General features: G+C 48.5%; 1 protein-coding gene across 1 annotated transcript in view; it reads left to right on the top strand.

The window, feature by feature from the left end:
• LOC119443713 (probable ATP-dependent DNA helicase HFM1) overlaps positions 1 to 22,495 on the top strand; it is a 165,996-nt gene that overhangs the window by 49,360 nt on the left and 94,141 nt on the right. Inside the window, exons 11-19 of the mRNA XM_049664490.1 lie at positions 190 to 237; positions 1,212 to 1,401; positions 2,421 to 2,468; positions 3,734 to 3,817; positions 6,498 to 6,589; positions 9,011 to 9,117; positions 14,409 to 14,456; positions 16,889 to 16,986; positions 20,017 to 20,154. Of these exons, the coding sequence (XP_049520447.1) occupies positions 190 to 237; positions 1,212 to 1,401; positions 2,421 to 2,468; positions 3,734 to 3,817; positions 6,498 to 6,589; positions 9,011 to 9,117; positions 14,409 to 14,456; positions 16,889 to 16,986; positions 20,017 to 20,154 (853 nt within the window). The remainder of the gene's footprint in view (positions 1 to 189; positions 238 to 1,211; positions 1,402 to 2,420; positions 2,469 to 3,733; positions 3,818 to 6,497; positions 6,590 to 9,010; positions 9,118 to 14,408; positions 14,457 to 16,888; positions 16,987 to 20,016; positions 20,155 to 22,495) is intronic.

Raw genomic sequence — 22,495 nt, 5'->3', positions numbered from 1 at the left:
TTGGTACTTAAGGACATAATCGCAACGAGACAACCACGATGAAAGATGACGTGTGCGTCTTTCGTCGTGGTTATGGGGTTGCACTGCATTATGTGATGCGTATCGCCTGCTTTTGGGCAGCCCACACACACCTTGCGATCAAAGCAGCCAGGTGTCGCTTACTCGTCTCCTCTTTTGCACCGCGCACAGTACGACACCTGTGGTACGGCCGTCATCATGACCAAGTCGTCGCTCAAGGTAAGCGTCATTTCACTCTATTCATGCTATGTCATCATCATCATCATCAGCAGCCTATATTTATGTCCACTGCAGGACGAAGGCCTCTCCCTGTGATCTCAAATTGCCCCTGTCTTGCACTAGCTGATTCCAACTTGCGCCTGCAAATTTCCTAACTTCATCACCCCACGTACAGTTTTCTGCCGTCCTCGACTGCGCTTCCCTTCTCTTGGTACCCATTCTGTAACTGTAATGGTCCACCGGTTATCCATCCTACGCATTTCATGGCCTGCCCAGCTCCATTTTTTTTCTCTTAATGTCAATTAGAATATCGGCTATTCCCGTTTTCTCTCTGATCCACATGCTGGGTATAGAAGACCAACGTAAGGTAACTCAATTAGACCTCTCTGTCACGTTCATTGAAGAATGGCACACACTTGTAGATACACGCACATACCCAGTGCTCCAAGCCGGCGTCAAAAGTTTCATTTGACAGTGGAACCTACTCAGTCCCGCATCTACAGTAACCTATGTTGGCCTGACCATTAGAGCTTACAGAAGGGATACCAAGAGAAGGAAAGCGCAGTCGAGGACGGCAAAAAACTAGGGGAGGGGGGGGGGGGGGTGATGAAGTTAGCAAATTTGCAGGCGCAAGTTGGAATCAGCTAACGCAAGACAGGGGTAATTGGAGGTCGTAGGGAGAGACCTTCGTCCTGCAGTGGACATAAATATAGGCTGATGATGATCATCATCATGATCAGCACGACGATTATTTCTTTTTCTGTTGAATCGCCGATATACTGGCGCGTTGGCTCGGTGTAATGAAGCATATAATCGGATGACAGTGCCATTTTCCTTGATCGCTTGACCACTGGTGGCTTTCAAGGATATGTGGGTCGATCCTGGAGGCATGTGCAGCTCGGGAAATCGAATCTGCTCGTGAAAGATAGAACTAGGTGACGGTGCACATAGCAGCAGCGCTGTCTGCGTCGCAGAGCGAATACGAGGCGCAGTGCCAGGGCCTAAGCGTGCTCGAGAGCAGCCTGCTGCGTGCTGGCCTGGCCGAGCACCTGAACGTCGAGCTGGTGTTGGGCTCGCTGCCTCGCCCGGACCTGAGCGGCTGCCTCGCCTGGGCCAGGGAGACCTTCCTACACGTGCGCCTGCTCAAGAACCCCAAGCACTACGGTACGTGCACACTGAAAGAGCGTCTCTGTCATTTCGAACTTAGAGTGTGATGGCAGTTGGCAGGCTCTGTGAAATCGCCAGTGTGCGTCACCGAGAATATAGGTCTGCCACGACCGCGGTCGTCGGTGGCGAAGCAAAACACCGATACGTCCGTGGAAGCGTGAAAACAAGCAGAGAGCTCGCGGTTCCTCGCTGGGCGAGTTGGTGCAGACTTCTCAATGAATGACGCGTACACAGGGGAAGAAGTGGACAGAGCGAGTCCTGGGGGCGAAATGCGAAAACACCCGTGTACTTAGATTTAGATGCACGTTAAAGAACCCCAGGTGGTCCAAATGTCCGGAGTCCCCCACTACGGCGTGCCTCATAATCAGATCGTGGTTTTGGCACGTAAAACCCCATAATTTATTTGAACTAAGTCTATTTTCGAAAAAAAATATACTTCCACAGAAAAAAGCAACGCATGCGCAACACCGTTTTGAACACAAGATAACGAAAACGGTATCAGACCTAACCCGTTGTCAAGATGAGGCTATTTCCCTGAAATGTTTGAGTTTTATGTTTATGTAGGTCAGACGCTGCAATAATGACATCTGAACTTGACTCCGGCGGGTTCAGTTGGAAATTTGGCGCGGCATTGTAAAGAATGCGGTTACGCACTTATGTTCACCGATGTTACCTTCATTGGACAAGGAAGAACGCAGCACGGGCATCAGGCTGTAGAAGCACATCCCATTAGGTCCATTCTGCCACACTATGTAATTCAGTCGCGTACACTACAGTGTACGCGACTGATGATACGTAGCCATTGGACCGGTTGGTTGTCAGCCAAGTCATGTGCAGCGGTTCCTTGACTGACAGACTGATCAAGTTATTGAAGATTCAGAGTACAGTGGCGAGCGCTATCCACGCGTGGCTTCCCGCGCATTTATCTGTAACCGCATTTTATCGTGCCCTTACCACACAGCCAATGTCGTGGTTTCTGGCATTTGTGAACGTGCGGCGACGGTTCTTTCTTGCAGGTTTCCCGCCGGGACTGACAAGATCCGGCGCTGAGGAGGCGCTGCAAGGTGAGCCAGTTCTCCGACTGCGCCTCTCACGTCTTCCGGCTTGACCTGGACAGCCAAGCACGTACCAGTGTTCGTGGCCCAAACGTGTGTCTAGCGAAACCCGTTGGGTCGGCCTGCATAATGGACAGGTCTACGAGAGAACAACCGCACCCGCGTAGACACGGAGATAGCTGACTCGCTGCACTAATTCTGGAAAGCGGTTATGTGCTGTTGCAATGTTGTATCTGTGAATGGCGCAGTTCTATTCATTTTATTATTTAGAAGACAGTATACATTCTACTCAAAGTTCATGTTCATACATATGGAGCATGTTGCACCGGGAAAAGGTTATACGAGTACGGTGTAATAAAAAGAAAGAAGAAAACCAGACGTCCAAAAGAAAGCCAAAAACCGTGACGTCACTGCGCGCCAACACGGTACGCGGGCTGTGTGCGCTTTGTCTAGCTGTGCCCGGCAAGTGGGGAGGCGGAGCCTAGTCGTGACGTCACAGGGATATAAAAGCTCAGAGCCGCCGCGACGGCGGCACAACGCTCGTTGACTCTGTGGCGAGTACATGTAGCTTTGACATGGGATGACCAAAGAAGATCTGGAAATCCGAAGAAGGAGCCGCTCATCTTGAAGCGCGGCCAAGCGAGAATCTGCGCGTCGCCGGCGAGAGGATACGGAATACCGTGCCTAGCAGTACTTAGCATTTCCTAGCACAACTTGGCCAAGCCTAATAAAACCTGGAAGAAGCTACGTCAATCACCAGCTCCGCTGTTTAATCCAGCCTTGCACCACTAGTGCAAACTGCCCAATTTTTGGGGGGTATTTCGCCTCCATCGAAATGCCGCCGCCGCAGCCGCAGCCGGGATTCGGTCCCGCGACCTCGTGCTCAACACACACACACGCACACACATGGCACGTAACGCGCAGGTCGCGCTTTGCCACGGGCCGAGGATGTGCCGCAGTTCCGCGCTCGAGTCCCGTTACAGGTGTTGTGCCGTATTCAAAAACTGTCTCTCTGACGAGTAGCGGCAGCAGTTGCACAGAAAATGTTGCAGATCTTCAGGGGGCGTTCATCAGATCATATTGGCGAGTCATTAAGTTGAATCTTGTACTTGAAGCAGTTCGTGTAGGCCACATTGAGTCTGATGCGGTGAAAGCATATTTGGTCTTGCTATTGAGGCCTCGCGACAAATAACAGTCACAAGATGGCCATCACCGTGGCACTCTGATTAAGGAAAGGAGCGTGCCAGTGACGGCCGCCCTCTGCGCGTTCGCAGGGCTGTGCCGGGAAGCTGTCGAGGCGCTCTCCGCAGCAGGCCTGGTCAACGTGGATCGCGACACCGGCTGCCTGAAACCAAACGGTGAGTGCCCTGTCTTGCTCCTCCGTCCGTGCGTATACTCGTCATGTACCAAGTGTTTCTTTTATGCAGAACACTTACAAAAGCCTGTCATATCTAGGCCTTGCCGTTGTTGATAGGCTGTGTGGCTAGGCGGACATCAACAGCAAAAAAAAAAAAAAAAAAAATACAATTTTGATAATAACTAAAATATGCTTATTAACTTTTGAATCACTAACTTTAGGGCACGTATTGTACGTAGTTGTGAAGTTGAAGCCGAGGAGTAGGTATATGCTGCTAGGGCGCGTCACATCTGCGACAGACACCTCCGCGTCGAACGCGGCCGCTGGATAGATAGACATTGCAACGAACTTGTAGTGAGGATACTAAGGATAGTGGGGGTAGTTATAGAGTTTCAACTGGCGTGCAGTGATTGTAACAAGATTTACTTTGCCGTGCTGCATTCGGCATTGCGCATTGCAGAGAGATTGTTGTCACTTCGTGTGTTTGCTGCTGTGCCCATAAGATTTCGCGATTTCACGGAGGGCTTATTGATATGTAGCAGGTTACACAAAAAATCAAAACCCCTTCTTAAAGAAACATGGTTGAACGCGAAGCTTTCGCCCATGCAAACTGAATCAAAGTCCAAAGCCAACGACCACGCAACGATATCAATAAATGCTGAGCGACCCGATGCGATGCATATGTGATTTGATTGCTTGTTTAGGTTTGTATTTTTTTAACGTCGAAGCTTGAATGAAGAAGCATTTCGTTAAGTTGCATAGACTTTATTTTGGATCGTGTAGCCGTTGCTTACACGCACACACTCGCACTTTCACGGACTGCATGCCGTTGCCGATACACGGGATCGGCTTTACGGCGACGATCGTGCTCGCGCTTACGTTCGCGTACGTCAGCCTCTTCTGCCGTGCGCTGCACCCATGGCCCACCCATGGTTACGGCCGGGAATGCAGTGCGTGACGCGCGTAATGCAATGCAGATATACCTGGGTGTTCAAAATTGAGCTTTACGTAATTTTTAGAAATCGCCTGTGGCAGGTAGCATAATTCTTATCGTTGAGCTGGGTTATTCGATGAGGCGGACATTAGTAGCACGAGAAATCGAAACACATATTCGACTAGTTTACAAAAATTCACTAATTAACTTCGTAGTTAATCAATTTACGACACATATTTCAATTTACGAATTGTGGCCGGTGAGCTTGTCAGGCGTATCCACTTGGAATGAACTTACAGAATGACACCATTTTGGAGATATGCGCCATCAAACTCGCCGTAAAAATGCACTGTTGTTCCACTTGTTTACGAAAATGCTGTTTTATACATTGAAGCACAAAAGTAACTGGAACGCCCATGTATTTCGTCCCACACTTTGGGAAATAATATCTGGAAACTGGTGTCATCCTGGGAATTCATTTCAAGTGGATGCGTCTTGTCAACTCACCGGCTACAATTCCTAAATTGCAATATGTGTCGTAAAGTAATTAACTAGGAAGTTCAGTGGTCAGTGTTTGTTAATTAGTTGAATATGTGTTTCGATTTCTCGTGCTACTAATGTCCACCTCTTCGAATAACCCAGCTCAACAATAAGAATTATGCTACCTGTCACAGGCGATTTATAAAAGTTCCGTAAAGCTTAATTTTGAACACCCTGTATACAGTTCATCCGGGTAGCGTGGCGTTGCAGTTCCCATTGTTCTTATCCACACAACTACGAATGTAAATTGTAGTGTTCTACGATGATAGTAGAATAGTATGCGTAGAATAGTATAGTAGAATAGACGTTCATTGAATAGTTGCGCCGATGATAGTAGTAGAATGATAGTGTGCGCCACTGTTCAATGAATGTCTCTGACGCCAACTTCGGTGACTAGGTAACTTCTACTGGGAATGTGTCACTCTAACATGACGAAAACAGATCAGTTTGATTTCTCCGATGCTCCGGGATCGAACTCGAGGCGAGCGCGGACATTACGGCCGATAGACAGCGTAGCGTGTGCAGTGGAAAGCATGCGTGCAGTAGCAGCGGTGCAGTGGGAAAGGAGCTCGGCTGCCTTTCGACCGACTGATTTCGCGATCGAGGATTTTGATCAGACTGAATGTACCACTAGAAAACCTTTGAAATTTATGCCGCGCTGGGTGGAATAGAACCCACACTTCACACCGGTTCGTCAGCGACGGCAGCCCGACGCTTTATAGGAAGATGCGCCACAAATTCATGTACCTCTTTTCGGTGAGTGTTTTTCACTCCAACGCTTTAGCGAGCTGCGCCGTGAATGCACTGGATATGCCACGCTCTTCACTGAACCTCTCACCAACTTGGGTTGTGCGCCCAGAGAGGGAACAGCTCGAAGCGTTCGCATGCGCCAGCGCGCCATGCATTTCGGAGGCTACGCGCAGGCTTTAGTGGAGGTGCCCCCAGATGTCGCAATGTGTTCGTAGGGAAGCCCGAGAGAGGACTTCCGGTGCAGTACACGCCTCACACATAAGGTACTTGGATGGTGGCAATACGTTGTGTGCCTATATGATCGCTTCAATTCTAAGCGCACTAACATCGGCAGTCATCGCGAGATGAGTTCCGCCGAGGTTTTGGACAGCACAGTGCTGGAGAATCGCTGTATCTGTCGTCGCTGCCAGTGGCCTTTATCGCACACACTCCGTGCCCGGCGCGTTCTTTCCTGCAGGTGCTGGCTGCCTAATGGCGCGGCAGTGCATCTCGCTGGACACCATGCGGCGCTTCTCGGAGCTCGGCGGGAAGCTGTCGCTCGCCGACTTGGTGAGTGCACGGAACTCTCTTCACGAGGTTGTAGGCCGCATGGTGCGTGGAAGAAATAAGGCTAGGCGGCTGCCACCTCGCAAACAGTCTCGAACAACCGAAACGATTTCGAATAATGCGAGAGGTGTAGAGAGAGGTGAGCGCTTCTCCAATTTCGATCGTGGCAACGCGCGCACTAGCGTAAAGCCCGTTTCACATGGTGCGATTTTGTCTGCGAATTCGCACGAGCGAATTCGCAGCTGCGGAAAATAGGCCCCTGGACCCTTCGTGCGTGCGTTTTTTCGATGTTCGGCGTGCTGAACTTCTCTGTGAAAAACGCAGATGCGGTGGTAGCCACTGTAGCAGTGGAAACAGACGACCAATAGGAGACGGCTTGCTCATATGTCCTCGCCAGTCAGAATGCTTAACGAAAAACGCAGCTGCCGTAGATCCATGTGAAACGGGATTGCGAATTTCGCATCTGCGGAAATCGCACTGCAAATTCGCACCATGTGAAACGGGCTTAAGACTGAGGGGCGTGAACTTATATACCGACGGCCCACCGGTGCCGCATCGTCCGTGTAATCGACGTCCTCGCCAGTTCAGTGCCTAGCAAAATCAGGCAAGATCCTGCTGCGGCAACAGGACGCACCCCTTACAATTTAATGGCGGCAGGTTCACCATCGGAGCCTCGCTGTGGCCGTATTTCGAATCTGCAAGCACGTAATTCATCGTATACATTGCTCATCAAAAGAAGCGCGATGATAAGCGGTGCATTCTAAGCCTAATGTTGCTGTTCTTGCAGTGAAACGCGCTATTCCGAGAAGGCTGACATAAATTGAGTTGAGAAAAAATGAACGCGTGCGTCACCATTTATTTCTCGCGTATGTGACGAGCGCTGCGTGATGGTGCGATTACTCGGAGCACACACCCTTGCTCGAAGTGCGCCACAACTTCGGTGTCGGAGGCAGTTCTGAACACGGTGGTTCTGAACGACCGCGGAAGTAGTGAGGTTCTGCACCTGCGCACAGCGCAGGATACGAGCACTGCTATGCTTCAGACACGAGCATGTTAGCAGGTTAGCTAAAGCGGCGGCAGATCCAGTTCATCGAATGCATTTGCAACGGGGGCCAAGTGACAATCAATAGTATAACCTGGCACGCTGTTTCTAAATGAAAGCCTAAAGCAAAACATTTAGTAAATCACAGGTGCGACGGAGAACTGTCACTGAGGTATTTTGTACTTAAATCTATACAAAATACAGCACTGCTAAATCTCAGAAACACGACAATCATTTACAGACGGTGCCCTTTCTGTCCTTACTTTTAATCCTGAGCGTGCTTGTGGGCTGTGCGTCTCGACCAAGCACAGTGCTAAAATACAGCAGCAAATTGTCGATGATTGGTGCCCAGACATTCCCCGAGTTCACCAAAACAGCGCGTTCTGATGCAATGAGCCTCGCCACGACACGGCAAGAACCGGCACCTCGGTAGCAGTTTTCGCCATGCAGCATATATACGGCATCTACAAACGCATTCACGTTTTGTGGTCGCCTGTATATTTGTATTTTCAGAACAAGTCGAAGCTGATTATGATTGGAAAGCTAGGGTTTGTTCGTCACAACAAAGCAGTCGTGTTGAGCCGTTGGCCGCCTCGAATACAGCGCGGGTGCATCGCCGGAAATTAAGAGGCTGATCGGCTGGCTTCAACCTGCGCTCACAACGACTGCGTCTACCCAGTCATATTGTGCAAGCTTGATGACGCTCGTCTGTTGATTTGTCGCCACCTACTCAAGCAGCATCCAGACCAACGCCTCGCAAATGGGAAAGTTCCCGCTCAAGCTATAGGGTTGGCTGTGGGGACGCGTGCGCACGTTTATACCGACAAACACGTGTGGCCATTCCATCGTGTACGTCTTGCGGTTGCGGCGAAGCACTTCAGCACCTGATATTGGAGTATTCCGCTTTCACTGCGCAGCGCAAGTCACCAGTGGGGGACTATAATCTCCTTGGCCTGCGGTGTACGACACTGGACGAATGCTTGTACTCCAGTGGTTGTGCGTCTCGACGTGATCAGGCTCATCGCGCTCTCCTTGTTTTTCTTGAAGTAATTATGTTCATGTTTGTCGGTCATTTCTGTTTTCAACTGAAAAGACCTCAGACACTCTTTCTTCTATCTTAACATTCTTTAGTAGCGTGACCTGCAGCGACTGTGTGTGACCTGTGCTGTGTGCGTTCTGCTTTTCTTCTTTGAGGTTTGTCATCTTGCTCTTTCTTTCCTTTCCGTCTTCCTGTGTTGTATTTCTATGCTTCTGTCTCATCCTACTTTCTGAAGAGTAGGCATGGCGGGCGTTTTGCCCCTTCCGGTGGCAGTTGCCCGCCTGCTCCTCCCTTTCCTATCAAGTGTTGTCAAATCAAATAATAGTAATAATGGTGCGCGCAGCTGTGGTCGCTCAGCTGCTGCTCGGAGTTCGCCGACGTCCAGCTGCGCAACAACGAGAAGGCGGCGCTGAACGCACTCAACGGGAGCCGCCGGAAGCCTGGAATACGGCGAGTATACAGCTCTATTATGCATGTGGTCACAGACATGCGCGCAGAACGAATCCAAGATGGTGCGCAACCAGCTGCGACCTACCGCGGCATTATCTGATGACTGTTTTGGCGCGAATGTTGAACGTCTCCACCAGCTAATTATATACTGATGTCCGCACGTTAGGCGTGACAGGCATTTGCTCTGGATCGATCACTGATTTTACCTAGCACTTACTCGCCTCTCCAACTGTAGGTGGTTGACTCATTTATTGATTCGAAGCATTATTTTCCTCATTACAGGCACTATGGAATAAGTAGGTCCTGGTGCCGCCTCATTTCGGGGCACCTGACGCGGTTGCCCAGTGAGTATGGGCGTTGCGCTTCTGCTATCGAAGTCGTGGGTTCGATTCGTGGCCACGGCAGCCGCATTTCGATGGGAACGTAATGTAAGAATGATCGTGTACTTACATTTCGATGCACGCTAAGGAACCCAACGTGGTCAAAGTTAATCAGGGATCCGTGCTGCGTGCCTTTTAATCAGATCGTGGTTTTGGCACGTGAAACTCCACATATCTTTAATTACTAATATTTCATCAATATTAATTATATTAGTTATTAACTCACGCACTCGCGCGTGAGTTGGCTGAGGCCCATTTTATCAAAAATAAAAATACAAAATCCTGCGCTTGTGTAGTTCAAACTCTGCTCAAGTCCAGCGTCAATGCAGCTCCACTTACGTGAAACCTGGGGAAGTGCGAAGCAGTGATGCGCCGGTGTTTCCCTTATGTTATTATTGTGCTATTCTTGCACAAGTGAGGAGGAATCGAGCGATGGATGGATGAGGCTGAACCCTTTAAATCGGGCGGTGACATACGCCACCAAGCCGTGACTATTAACATATTTTGTACTTTGTATACAGTGGGTGAAATTTCATTCCTGCCTTGATTTTAGCCGCCAATCGGATAACCTCCGTTTGGTTATTTCTAGCCGCTTAAGGTTTATTTTGCCTCCATTTTCTGTCTAATCTGCGCTTGTAGGGTGGTGGCGCCCTCTTTTACGCTGTGCTGGTACCAGACTGGCGTTTCGGAAGCGATTTTCACGAGTTTCTAATTCCCGCATATCCCTGGCTAATACCCACATATTCGATGCGGGTATGCGGCACGCGTGATATTATTATCGTTAATCGTGACGTAACTGACGAGCATGTGATGTTATTGATGTCATGACCTATCAGTCTTGTTAGTCATACATTCGTACCCTTCTATGCCAATTTTGGTATATACTAAGTGAACGAGACGAGCTTTTGGCAGATTTTGTTCTTGCGCCTGACCACGACGACATGGCATCGCATTAGACGCCGACAGCCCGGGCCCCTAAAGTGCTACGCACTTAAATGGCGGTCCACGTGTAAGTGAACCTTTGATATAAGAACAACACGTATCTGCTGGTGACGTCGAACCTCCGGTTCTCAAGTAACATCAGCCAACACCACCTAGATAACACAAGGCCTGTTCACTCCGATCCATGACGTCATGCTACCTGGCCCAATATTTCCATTGCCAAGCCTGGCGTGACGAAAGCGGTGACGTCGAAATCACCGCTGCTTACTCAGGAGCATCACCCCTTAGATTCTATGGCAGTCGGGCCAGGTGGCATGACATCATGGATCGTCATGGAATAACGGAAAAGTCATGGATCGGACTGAACAGGCCTTGCGATATCTGGGTGGTGCTGCAACAGCTCGATGCTCTAATCATTAAGCCATACTCGCGCACGTACGTTTCTCGTGCCAACGCCAACTACGTATGTGTCTTCGAGACGATGGGGGCGTCCTGCACGTCGCATAGAACGTGCGCGCGAACAAGTTGCCGAAGTAGAAGTTGCAATACGCATGTTTGTAAAAGCGAGAGCGTGATAGTCTCTCCGATCCTTCCGTCGTGGCATTTTACACTTCGAGAAGTTGTGCTAGAACACACCACGTTCGTGAGTGGACAACATTCCAACGCCTTTTTCGTATAAGAGCGGACGCTACGTAGGCGCTGTGCGTCGTTCTTTCTTCGGGATCGGCCGAAGTAGTAGCTGTACAGGTGCCGTGCACTGTCCCCGAGGAACGGAACTGGCTCGCACATTACTCACTTACTGCAAATCTTGCACATGTGAACTCACCCTATCAAGTGGTCCAATTCTGAAACGTAGACGGTTGCGCGTGAGTTGGCCGAGGCCTATTTTGTCAAACACAACGGCGATTCACATGTAAGTGAACCTTCTGTTGTAATCCAGAGTAACGAATATAACTTTCTGGGAAATCGCTTTTGATTGTGCCTGTTGCGCATGTGCTGTACAGCTGTATATTTTATTTATTTTATTAAGGCCTTATCTGTCTCATGGTGAGGTCTCTGTTTCAAGGCCGTTTCAAAACCGCGTCGTCTACCCGAAATGTTCCTCTTAGGATAAGAGGCGATAACGCGCACAACACCACGATAAAGGATGGAATAATGAATGATTAAGCAAGTGAACTGAACTGATAATGGGTATACACAGAGGTGAATGAGGTGAATTAAGAGTGAATTTATGGTGAATTAGAGGGGTTTATTTGGGTGATAGGAGTCAAATGAAAGATAAGGATGAGATAGAGTGAGGTAAGATAATGAAGAGTAAATGGGAGATAACTAAGAGTGAATGAACGCGAATGAAGTGGTGATAGGGTGAATCAAGAGTGATGAAAATTGGAAATTTGGAGTAATACGTGCGAAGGGGGAAGTGTGATGGAAGTAAAACCGAGATGATAGATGGAATAAAGGTGAACCAAACAGTAATAGGGTGAATCAAGAGTGATTCAAGTGTGAATTAAGAGTTAATCAAGGGGTTATGGAGCGGGAGAGTGACTTGCAAAAAATACATGTGAGATTTGAGAGTCCGAGTGAGAGTGAATCAGCAAAATAAAGTGCTAAGCCACGGTTCAAGTTTGGTGAATCATAGGAAGGGTGACTTGCAAAAATGACTGCAAATTGTGGTTTTAGAGTGATGATGACTCAGCGAAAAAGTGGTCGTCGTGTCATTGAGTTAGCGGTGCTTGGGCTTTCGCCTTCAAGTCGCCTTAGTTGTAGCATAAGGGACCCCTAATAATTTTTTAATACCCTCCGGGACCAAAGGCATTATGGAGGGGAGTGGTTACATCATTTTAATAACACACGTACTCTAACTTATAGGTTAGGAGTGCATCGATATAAAATTTGGCAGAGAGAAAGCCAATGAACTGAAAAAAATTATTTGCAAGATTTCAAGATAGTGGCATAATTGGCATAGCCGCAATTGTCGCATAAAGCGCCGAGTCGGGTGCCTTGGGCCGAATGAAACTCGGTCGCCCGAAGGGTGCCTGTGAGCGCCGCAGTCACTTTCAACGTTTGTCAGACAAATGTCGGCATTTGGCTCATGGCGTGGACAGGCAGGCGTACCGAATGCGGACGCAAGTTGACTGAATACAACAACAGTTGTGTTCGTGTTTTGTACGCCTAGCTATCCATACCATGAATCTTATGCCAAATTGTTTAGATCTGTGTCACTCCAGCTCTTGACGTCTTAGAACGAAGCGCCGTCTTAATCTTGCTGTCATCGTTGTCTTGCGATTGTAGTCGTTACACCACAGTTTTCGTCACTGTTGGCATCATTTCGTCGTCACCGAACTGATAAGTCATAAAAGCTGATGCACGCATTTTTTTTTCAGGAAAATTACAGAACCAACGAAACGTCATTGTCCGGCTGTAGAAATCGATGCGGAGTCCTTTGTGTTTCCTTGTTCGCCAGTGTGTGTGACATTGGAGCGGATGTCGGAATGAAAGAACCAAAGGTGGTGATGCTGATTATGAGGATGACGATGGTAATGCTGAAATACTTCTTTGGCCATACATGACCCTTATAATCAATCAGGTAATCGAGAAATCTGCGGAGTACAATAAACCTCTCCATATGGCTTTTATAGATTATGAAAAGGCATTTGATTCAGTAGAGATACCAGCAGTCATAGAGGCATTGCGTAATCAAGGAGTACAGGAGGCATACGTGAATATCTTAGCAAATATCTACAAGGATTCTACAGCTACCTTGGTTCTCCACAAGAAAAGTAGAAAGTTACCTATCAAGAAAGGGGTCAGGCAAGGAGACACAATCTCTCCAATGCTATTCACTGCATGCTTAGAAGAAGTATTCAAGCTCTTAGACTGGGGAGGCTTAGGAGTGAGGGTCAACGGTGAATATCTCAGCAATCTTCGGTTTGCAGATGACATTGTCCTATTCAGCAACAATGGAGACGAATTACAACAAATGATTGAGGACCTTAACCGAGAAAGTGTAAGAATTGGGTTGAAGATGAATATGCAGAAGACAAAGATATTGTTCAATAGCCTGGCAAGGAAACAAGAATTCAGGATCGCCAGTCAGGCTCTAGAGTCTGTAAAAGAGTACATTTGTCTAGTTCAATTACTCACAGGGGACCCTTATCACGAGAAAGAAATTTACAGAAGAATAAAATTGGGTTGGAGTGCATACGGCAGGCATTGCCAAATCCTGACTGGGAGCTTACCACTGTCACTGAAAAGAAAAGTGTACAATCATTGCATTCTACCGGTGCTAACATATGGGGCAGAAACTTGGAGGTTAACAAGAAGCTCGAGAACAAGTTAAGGACCGCACAAAGAGCGATGGAACGAAAAATCTTAGGAGTAACGTGAAAAGACAGGAAGAGAGCGGTGTGGATCAGAGAACAAACCGGGATAGCCGATATTCTAATTGACATTAAGCGAAAGAAATGGAACTGGGCAGGTCATGTAATGCGTAGGATGGATAACCGGTGGATCATTAGGGTTACAGAATGGATACCAAGAGAAGGGAAGTGCAGTCGAGGACGGCAGAAAACCAGGTGGGATGATGAAGTTAGGAAATTTGCAGGCGCAAGTTGGAATAGGCTAGCGCAAGACAGGGGTAATTGGAGATCGCAGGGAGAGAGGCCTTCGTCCTGCAATGGACATAAATATAGGCTGATGATGATGATGATGATGACCCTTAGAAGGGAACTTGTTTTCGCCAGGGCGATGGCAACTCTCCTTGTAGGAACGCCAACTCTAGGCTTCCGTTATTTTCACGCTCTTTTGGCCGTAGCAGCCGACATTCCGCGGGAGTACATGAATTGGATCACTCCACACGACGCACCTTCTTGTTCGTTATGTTCAGTAGTCATTTCTCTCTCGATAAAGAAGTATCAACATTATTTTGCACATAAATTGACTTGAACCGATGCCTGATTATTCCTGCAGGTTCCCCATGACTGGCAGGATCAAGACTACCGAGATGAAGGTCAACTGGTGCGGAAAGTAGCGTATATCATGAGGGTTTCCAGCTTCGAGTTGATATGTCGCGTTATATTAAGAGCGGAGCTGTTTAGGGCCGACGTTGAACCGTGTCGAGCGTTGATCAGTTTGCGAAGCGCGCGCTAGCCACAGGTGGTCGGAGAGTGGCGAGGATGTGAGAGGAAGAGCACGCGCCGAGCGACAGGTGGCCGGAGCCAAGGAGAGAGAGACGGCGGCGTAGCGGCGGCGCGACGCTTTCTGGGGAGGTATAGGGGGGGGGGGGGGGGTTCTACCGAGCAGTATAAGAGCGTGCACTGTCGGCGCAGAGCATTCCGACGTTCGGCGAAGAGTATGGCGAGGACGAAGGAGCAACTCTCTCCGGAAGAAGAAGCGACGCGGCAGGAAAAACGACGGGACGCTGCTCGAGCATGGGTCCAACGCCGACGTGCCGACCCAGAGTTCCGAGCAAGGGAAGCCGAGGCTAAGCGACGGCGAAGATCCGAAGAACACTAGTTTCGAGTGAGGGAGGCGGCGTCGCGGCAACGGTACGAAGACACTCGTCGGGAAGTAAAAGCTAAGTTAAAGCCCGCAGCTCCGCCGTTTCATCAGTCTTCGCGACGTTAAGTCAGTGAAGCTGCGCTGATTTTTTTTTTTTTTTTGCTATCATTCAATATCAGAAATAATTCTCGCTTTTGTTCAGGACAAAACCACCACTAACCGTACCGACGTTTCCCCGCTTCGCGATAACGACGCGACCTCAAGATCTATTCTCCCTTGTGAAGATTGGCCCGCAGCAGCCTAGTCCGCTCGCCTGTGTTTCCTGTGTAACACGGAGGATTCAAAGACATTCAGTCACCTTTTTGACGAGTACACCGAAGGTATACCTTACACCCGTAATCTGCTTTTTTTTTCTTTATTCGATATGCTCAACCTCAACTCGAGAAGTCGAGAAAGTCTCCGCGCAAGTACTGACTTCGCGTCAATGACAGAGCTGCTCGATTCCTGAGAGAGAATTATGTAGGCAGGCACTTTTGGGCGTTTACCCAGATGCGGTAGTGTGTTTACCGAGCGATTCGTCACCGCAGAAATCACCGATGAACTGCCCTCTTTAGTCGGGATGAGACGCTGTGCTCCGCTTGGCGAAAGAGCATCGAGGGCCGTTCGTGGGAATGCGAGGTAATCGAGTGTTGGCGAAAGCGACGAATGGCCACCCACATGGCAGCTAAGCCCATTACATGAAAACCTACTTCCGAATTCTTCGGTTACTCTCGACTGGACCGATCTGCTGCATCCGTCTGTGACCAAAATTCAAGTTGGCTGCTAGAAATAGAGTTCTCGCATCCTCCCCCAGAGTCAGTCGATGCTACCTTTCAGCGTCCACGCATCGCCTCTTGAATTCTAGCGCTCGGCGTTCGGCCGAACGTCCCCGCCGACACGCACACGCACACGCACGCACACACACGCACACACGCGCGCACACACACGCACATGCACGCACGCACACGCACGCACACGCACGCAGGCACGCACACACACGCAGGCACGCACACGCAGGCACGCACACGCACGCACGCACACGCACGCACGCACACGCACGCAGGCACGCACACACGCAGCACGCACACGCACGCACGCACACGCACGCTCGCAGACGCACGCACGCACACTCACACACACCCACACGCGCGCGCGCGCGGTGGCTAAATGCAAAAACGCCCGTGTGCTTGCGTTGTAGTGCACGTTAAAGAACCCCTGGTGGTCAAAATTAATCCGGAGCCATCCACTACGGCGTGCCTCATAATCAGAACTGGTTTTGGCACGTAAAACCCCAGAAAGAAAGAGAGCACGCACGCACGCACACACTTACGCACGCACGCACCAATAACTTTATTGAGCTCAAATCGATCGTGGTATGCTAAATTCACACGGCGATCAAGATTACAAAGCACGGCAAAAATTCAGCACAGTGTGCACGCGGCAAAAATATGATACTCGTCTTTTAGAAGAACCTTGCAAGACTTGTCCCCGGGAAAAACGGCAAGAGAAGATGGAATAACAGTCGATTTAATCAAAGATCATATCATAAAAGCTTGCGGCCCTCTATACGCAGGGCCTCACTGACTTCAAATGTACCAGAGAGCTTGAAGAATGCCCATATTGTATTACCTCATCAGAAAGAAGACGTTAAAGAATTGAGGAATTATAGGCCCATTAGCTTGCTTTTAGTATTGTATAAAATATTCAAGATAATTTTCAATAGAATCAGCGCAATACTTGACTTCAATCAACGAGAGGACAGGCTGTCTCCAGGAATAGTATTCTACAGTAGATCAATGTGTCGTTAATCAGGTAATTGACAAATCTTCAGAGTACAATCAAGCTTTCGTGAAGACGCCCGAGTGTTTTCTTCCTGTATACACGCCGTCTCACTCGTCCGGTGTCTTCAGCCTTCTGCAGGCCATGCTGGGCTGCATGACCGTGGCTGACCCGTCGCTGGCTCAGGACATCCCGCGCATCGTGGTCGTGGCGCTGAGGCTCGCCAGAGGTGAGTGCTCCGCTATGCGACGACGACACCCAGTGGCGCCCAGATCCGGTGCTCACTACACCACGGAGGAAGGAAATGAACTTGGAGGGAGCATTACGTCCCGCCACCAGCCTTGGCAAGCGAACTCTCCGTGAAGCCGTTCTATTCGCTTTCTCCCTTCGGTATCGGCCCAACAAGTGGCTCTGAGTTCTCGCCTAATTGTTTCCTTCCTTCGTGGGTCTGGTGGATACTGAGGTGCGTCTCTCTGACCACGTGACAGTGCGTGTGTCTGCAGTCGAGAGTGGACGCCGCAACCACTAGGAATTTAATAAATATATCTGTCTTTCTGTTTCTCTCGAATTCTCATTGGTATAATCTCGAAAGGCGTGCCTTCTGTACGTGAATTGAGGTCGGTCCTCACGCGAAGTCACGGGCGCGGATTAAATGAGGAGCGATGATGCCTTTGGCCAGCGTATCAGGAAAAGAAATCATAGTATGCAAAGTCAGCGGACCCCGTCTGGCGCCGCAGCTCTCGGGTACGATAATGCGAAGTCTGCAATTTTTCATCTTGTACACTTGGATAAGTCATATAAAGACAAATGTAGTCAGCCAACGTTGTAAGTTGCGTGAAGATAAATGTTGCTGGCCATTTTGCTGACCATTATCCCAAATCAAACTGGGGCTTCGGGAACAGTCTGGAAGCCTCGTTCACGGTACAAAGGTTGGTTAAAGTAGACGACACGGCACTGAAGAGAGACAATATACAAGTTAACATTAGAAGAATACTCTTTCAAAAGTTCTGATTGTGAATGAAAAACGTTATGCAGATTCAACGCTGCATGTTGCAATTTCTGTCAAGCGAAGCGTTCCCGAAGTGATAAATACCATAAAAGGTAAGTGCGATACTTACAAGTGCCTTTATCGTCGTCATATTATGTAGCTCGTAATGTCATGCAATGCTTACGCAGCCATTGGCAATCTATGCCGAAACGGAAGCAGTGGTTCAAAAACTTGAAATAATTAAATTCGCGGTTTTACATGCCAAACCACGATCTGATTACTACGAGGCACGCCGTTGTGGGAGACTCCGCAATTATTTTGACCTCCTGGGCTTATTTGACGCGCACCCAATGCACGGTACCCGGGCGTCCTTGCAATTCGCCGCGATCGAAACGCGACCTCGTGCTTAGCACCGCAACGTCATAGCCGATGAGCCACCTCGACGCATCTGCAAGCATCAGTTGACGCAGATGCACACTATGAGACCTCGTAATGTCACAAGGACGAATGCGTTGATGTCCGATGTTTGTCGAGGGAGGAATGGTGAGAGGAGGTGTATATGGCGGAGAGAGAAGGAAAAGTTGGCGCGGTTGGTTATTATTCGCTCGTTTCACCCGCGCCTAATGGAAACTGGCATGCACGCATGCACGCGCTACAGCAAAGGTTACCGATCCTGTAGATGGGGATGTAACGAAAACAGGGCCGACCCTGGAGGCAGCGTAATCCACGCTCGCGTGGGTCGCGTGGCGGGGGTCACCACGTCTTGCCTGGCAGGCACGTGATCGCTAGGCTGCAGAATGCGGTGCTGAATACGAACGGTTTTGTAGCATTTAATTGACCGCTTCACGACTGATTCGCTTCACATATATCTCAACATGCACGTTGTATATGCGTAATCTTTATTTTTTGAGTGTGAGCTATCCCACAAGACAGCAGCAACAGCCACCTTCAGCAAAGGCCGGAAGAGTTCGCAAAGGACGCTTCGCTTTAAAAATGAAAGCTAAGGATCACTCTCTCGAATTTAGATACCGTGCCCTCGCAAGCATAACATCAGTGCATGTTGCTTCGGGTCATTTTCTCGTACTTAGAGATAGATTGCAATGTACCCTATGTCAATCGAGGCTGAACCAAAAATATTGGCTCTGCCAAAATATTCAGCTCACTGTGAGAGCCGCCTGCTTATACTAGTCGATAAGTACAGTCTATCAATATAGCTAAAACATTCCCTTCGATGGCTCTTGAAGTAGCCTTCTGCACTCGATGCAGCTTTCGATGGAACGCATAATATAGATTTATTACGGGTCATTCCTTTATGTTCTTTCGAGATACAGCCTTGCCGTATCGAGTGCTTTGCGACGCCGTTTTACAGTGTGTGGCGCTTGGAGGAAGTTGATGACGTCACACCAACGATGCTTAAATGCATCAACAGCCTGGCTCGAACTAGAGATGTCGCTTGAAGGCAAAGTTTCGACAAGTGGAACTAGTGTTCGCCCTAACGTCGACAACTCCACTTGTCGAAACGCTTGTGCCAACGACATCACTTGTTCAGCCCCTGTTTGATCACTTCAAGTCTACGCTTAACTGTGACCCACTGTCTTGCAACGCGGTTTAACCCGCATCGTAGAAATGCACGGTTTCATCACTGGAAAGAGGAACAGTAGCCGTGAAACAGCTACACCCGATATTTTCGTGCTGTAAGCAAACGTGTAGAGCCTTTCCGAAGACCTTCAAAGCCACTGCGAACGTGAGCGCGACCATGACTGAGCTCGCAGGTTTCTGAAACCTTCGAGGCGCCAGTGATTGAGAAGCTCCGTTGGTCACGAAGCGCCAAGAGTGCGAGAGAACTCCGCAGTACGGGGTATGGTCACAGTTCGGCGCTATGGCTCGAAAACTGTTGGCCAAGGAGACAGCACGCGACCACTACCTGTTTAGGCATCTTCACTGCGCAGCTGTTAAGCCTGAAAGGGTAGCGCTCGATTCCTACTTTCACAAGCCGACACGTTCGTTGATGTTATAGTGTGACATAATAATTCCAACGCTCACGCATGCACTGCTTCAGCGTGAAAACCGTGCGTTTTGCAGTGCTTCCAGTAGAGCCGATAGATTAGGACCGAGAAAAATGACTCGAATAAGGAGGAGGAAAGAAAGTGAGAAGGCATAAAAACTGCACAACCATTTAAGCAGTCAGAGCATGTTTTTCCATAAGGCTGCTCGAGTTGGATTGTTTGGAGTATATAGGGCGGTGCAATAACGACGCGTCGTGTTTGGCAGCGCTGGTGTCGCTGCTGGTGCTTCGCAGTCCCGCGTGCGGCTTCTCGGCGCTGCTGCACGCGGTCACCCTGCACAAGTGCCTGCAGGCCCGCCTCTGGGAGGACTCGCTGCACGTGGCACGACAGATCGAGCACATCGGTGAGCACCACTCGCATCCTTGCTCGGCATAACACCGTAGGGGTGGTGGTCGCCCCAAAGAAGCGGCGATGGATATCCAACTTCTTGAATGGCAGATCAATATTTATTCCAACAAGCGAAGGAAAAAGTTCCTCTCATGATCTTATTCAAGGAGTCCCACAAGGCAGTGTCTTAAGCCCGTTTCTCTTTAATTGTGTAATGGCGGATTTACCACGGAGACTTCCACCTGCACTACACTATTCTATATATGCGGATGATGTTTGTATTTGGGCCTCTGGTTCATGCGCTAGCCTTGTTCAATCAACTTTGCAGGAAGGCTAAACATTGTGGACAAATTCTTAAAGAAAGAGGAATGGAGCTGTCTTACTGTAAGACGGCTGTGCTACCATTTACCAGAGGATGCCTAAAAGACTTTCAGCTGTGCCTTAAGGGGCAACGTTTAGACATAGTAAAACAACACAAATTTCTGGGGGTTATACTAGACAGACAACTTTCTTGGAATGCTCACATTAAAGCACTCGAAGAACAAATAAACTCAACAATAAATGTTCTTCGCCGCGTAGCAGGCACGACATGGGGAGGGTCGGTTTCTTCTCTACTGAAAGTGCATAATGCACTTATAAAGCAAAAAATAGCTTATTCTTCACCTGTTCTGCATGGAATCTCCCGTTCATCTGAAGAGCGACTTCAACGGTTAATAGCTAGGAGCCTTAGAGTATGCTTAGGTGTTCCCCGAGCAACCTCAAGTTCCTTAGTAATTGCAGAGGCACGTCATCCTCCATTCCCAATTATGAGGACGGTTGAAACCTGTCGACACTACTTTCGCTGTTTCAGTGCAGCACAAAAGGCACCCACTAGCAATTACACTTATTGAGAGAGACAGGGCGAACATCAATACTGTGATTCAGGTGCAAAATAATCTACTACCACACAACGAATTTTGGATCTCAGATATTTCCTACCCTCCATGGCGACTTTGTCGCCCCAAAAATTGAACTTTCGGTTGACGGAATTATTCGCAAACGAGACATGTTTATGCTAGCAGCCCAACAACTGGCGCTGTACCAGATATACTTTCGCTACCCTGGATATATTCAAGCGTATACAGACGGTTCTTGTCAACCAAATTCTTCTACAGCTGCCTTTGTCATTCCAGAATGGAACCGAATACAGACGTTTAAACTTTCTCACATGACATCATCAACTACAGCAGAGCTTTTTGCTATATTGTCTGTGTTACGATACATAAATTCAACGCAAAAAGGGAACCAATGGGTCATCCTTTGTGACTCACAAGCAGCTTTGTCGTCACTTCAGTGGTGGCATCAGCAATTCCCAAAATATGGCGTTAGTTTATGAGACACTAAAGGAGCTCACAAAGGCAAGTGAAAAATCCCGCACAATACTGTTCCAATGGATACCAGGGCACTGCAATATCCCATGGGAATGTTGCAGCAGACATGGCTGCTAGACAAGCGCATATTAATACCGACACACACGGTCTCCCTTTAACGCAAGGAGAATTGCGGCACATACTAAGACAGATCTCAGTCCGTGGTTGCAAAGCGACATGGTTTGATCAGAACTCGAAATCTTCACATTTAGTTCACATTGACCCTGCACTTCAATTCAAAATCCCGTCCACATTAAATGCAACCAGAGCCTTCGAAACACTCATTCACCGTCTGCGGCTCGGTACCGCGTACACAAAACATTTTCTACAAAAATTTCAAGAGCTGATAGTCCGGAATGTACTTGTGGCCACGCGGATGAGGATGTGCAGCATCTTCTGTTAGAATGTCCGCGACACGATACACACAGACAACGTTTAGCACGTTATTTAGAGACATTAGACCACAGGCCCTTCAGCCTCAGGAAGATATTAGGTCCTTGGCCAACATATTCGTTGCAAAGACGAGCGTTAATGGCCCTCCAAAGATTTCTAGAAGCGAGCAATATTCTCGGAAACTATTGAAAAGAGTGTTTACATGTGATAAACTCACTCTATGGTCAATTCGTACCTGGGTTCATGTAGTTTCCTTTAAATCGAATCCATGCTATCTTATGTGCCGTGATTTTAGTATAATTACGTGACCGGACTTTGTGTTTACTTTAGTGCAGCTATGTGACTGAACTTTGTGTGCCCTTTTTCTGAGTGGACTTTCAGTTTTAGTGTGACATTAGTATACTTATGTGACTGGATTTTGTGTTTAACTTTATGCGCCTTCGTGACTGAACTTTCAGTATTAGTGTGGTATTAGTGCCCTTATGTGACTGGACTTTGTGTTATTGTGATTTGGATTTGACATTTAATTTTAATGCGTGTAGGTTCATTCTTTCT

This window comes from Dermacentor silvarum, chromosome 3 (assembly GCF_013339745.2).
Source record: "Dermacentor silvarum isolate Dsil-2018 chromosome 3, BIME_Dsil_1.4, whole genome shotgun sequence".
Lineage (NCBI taxonomy): Eukaryota > Metazoa > Arthropoda > Arachnida > Ixodida > Ixodidae > Dermacentor > Dermacentor silvarum.
This window is presented reverse-complemented; position numbering and strand designations above follow the sequence as displayed.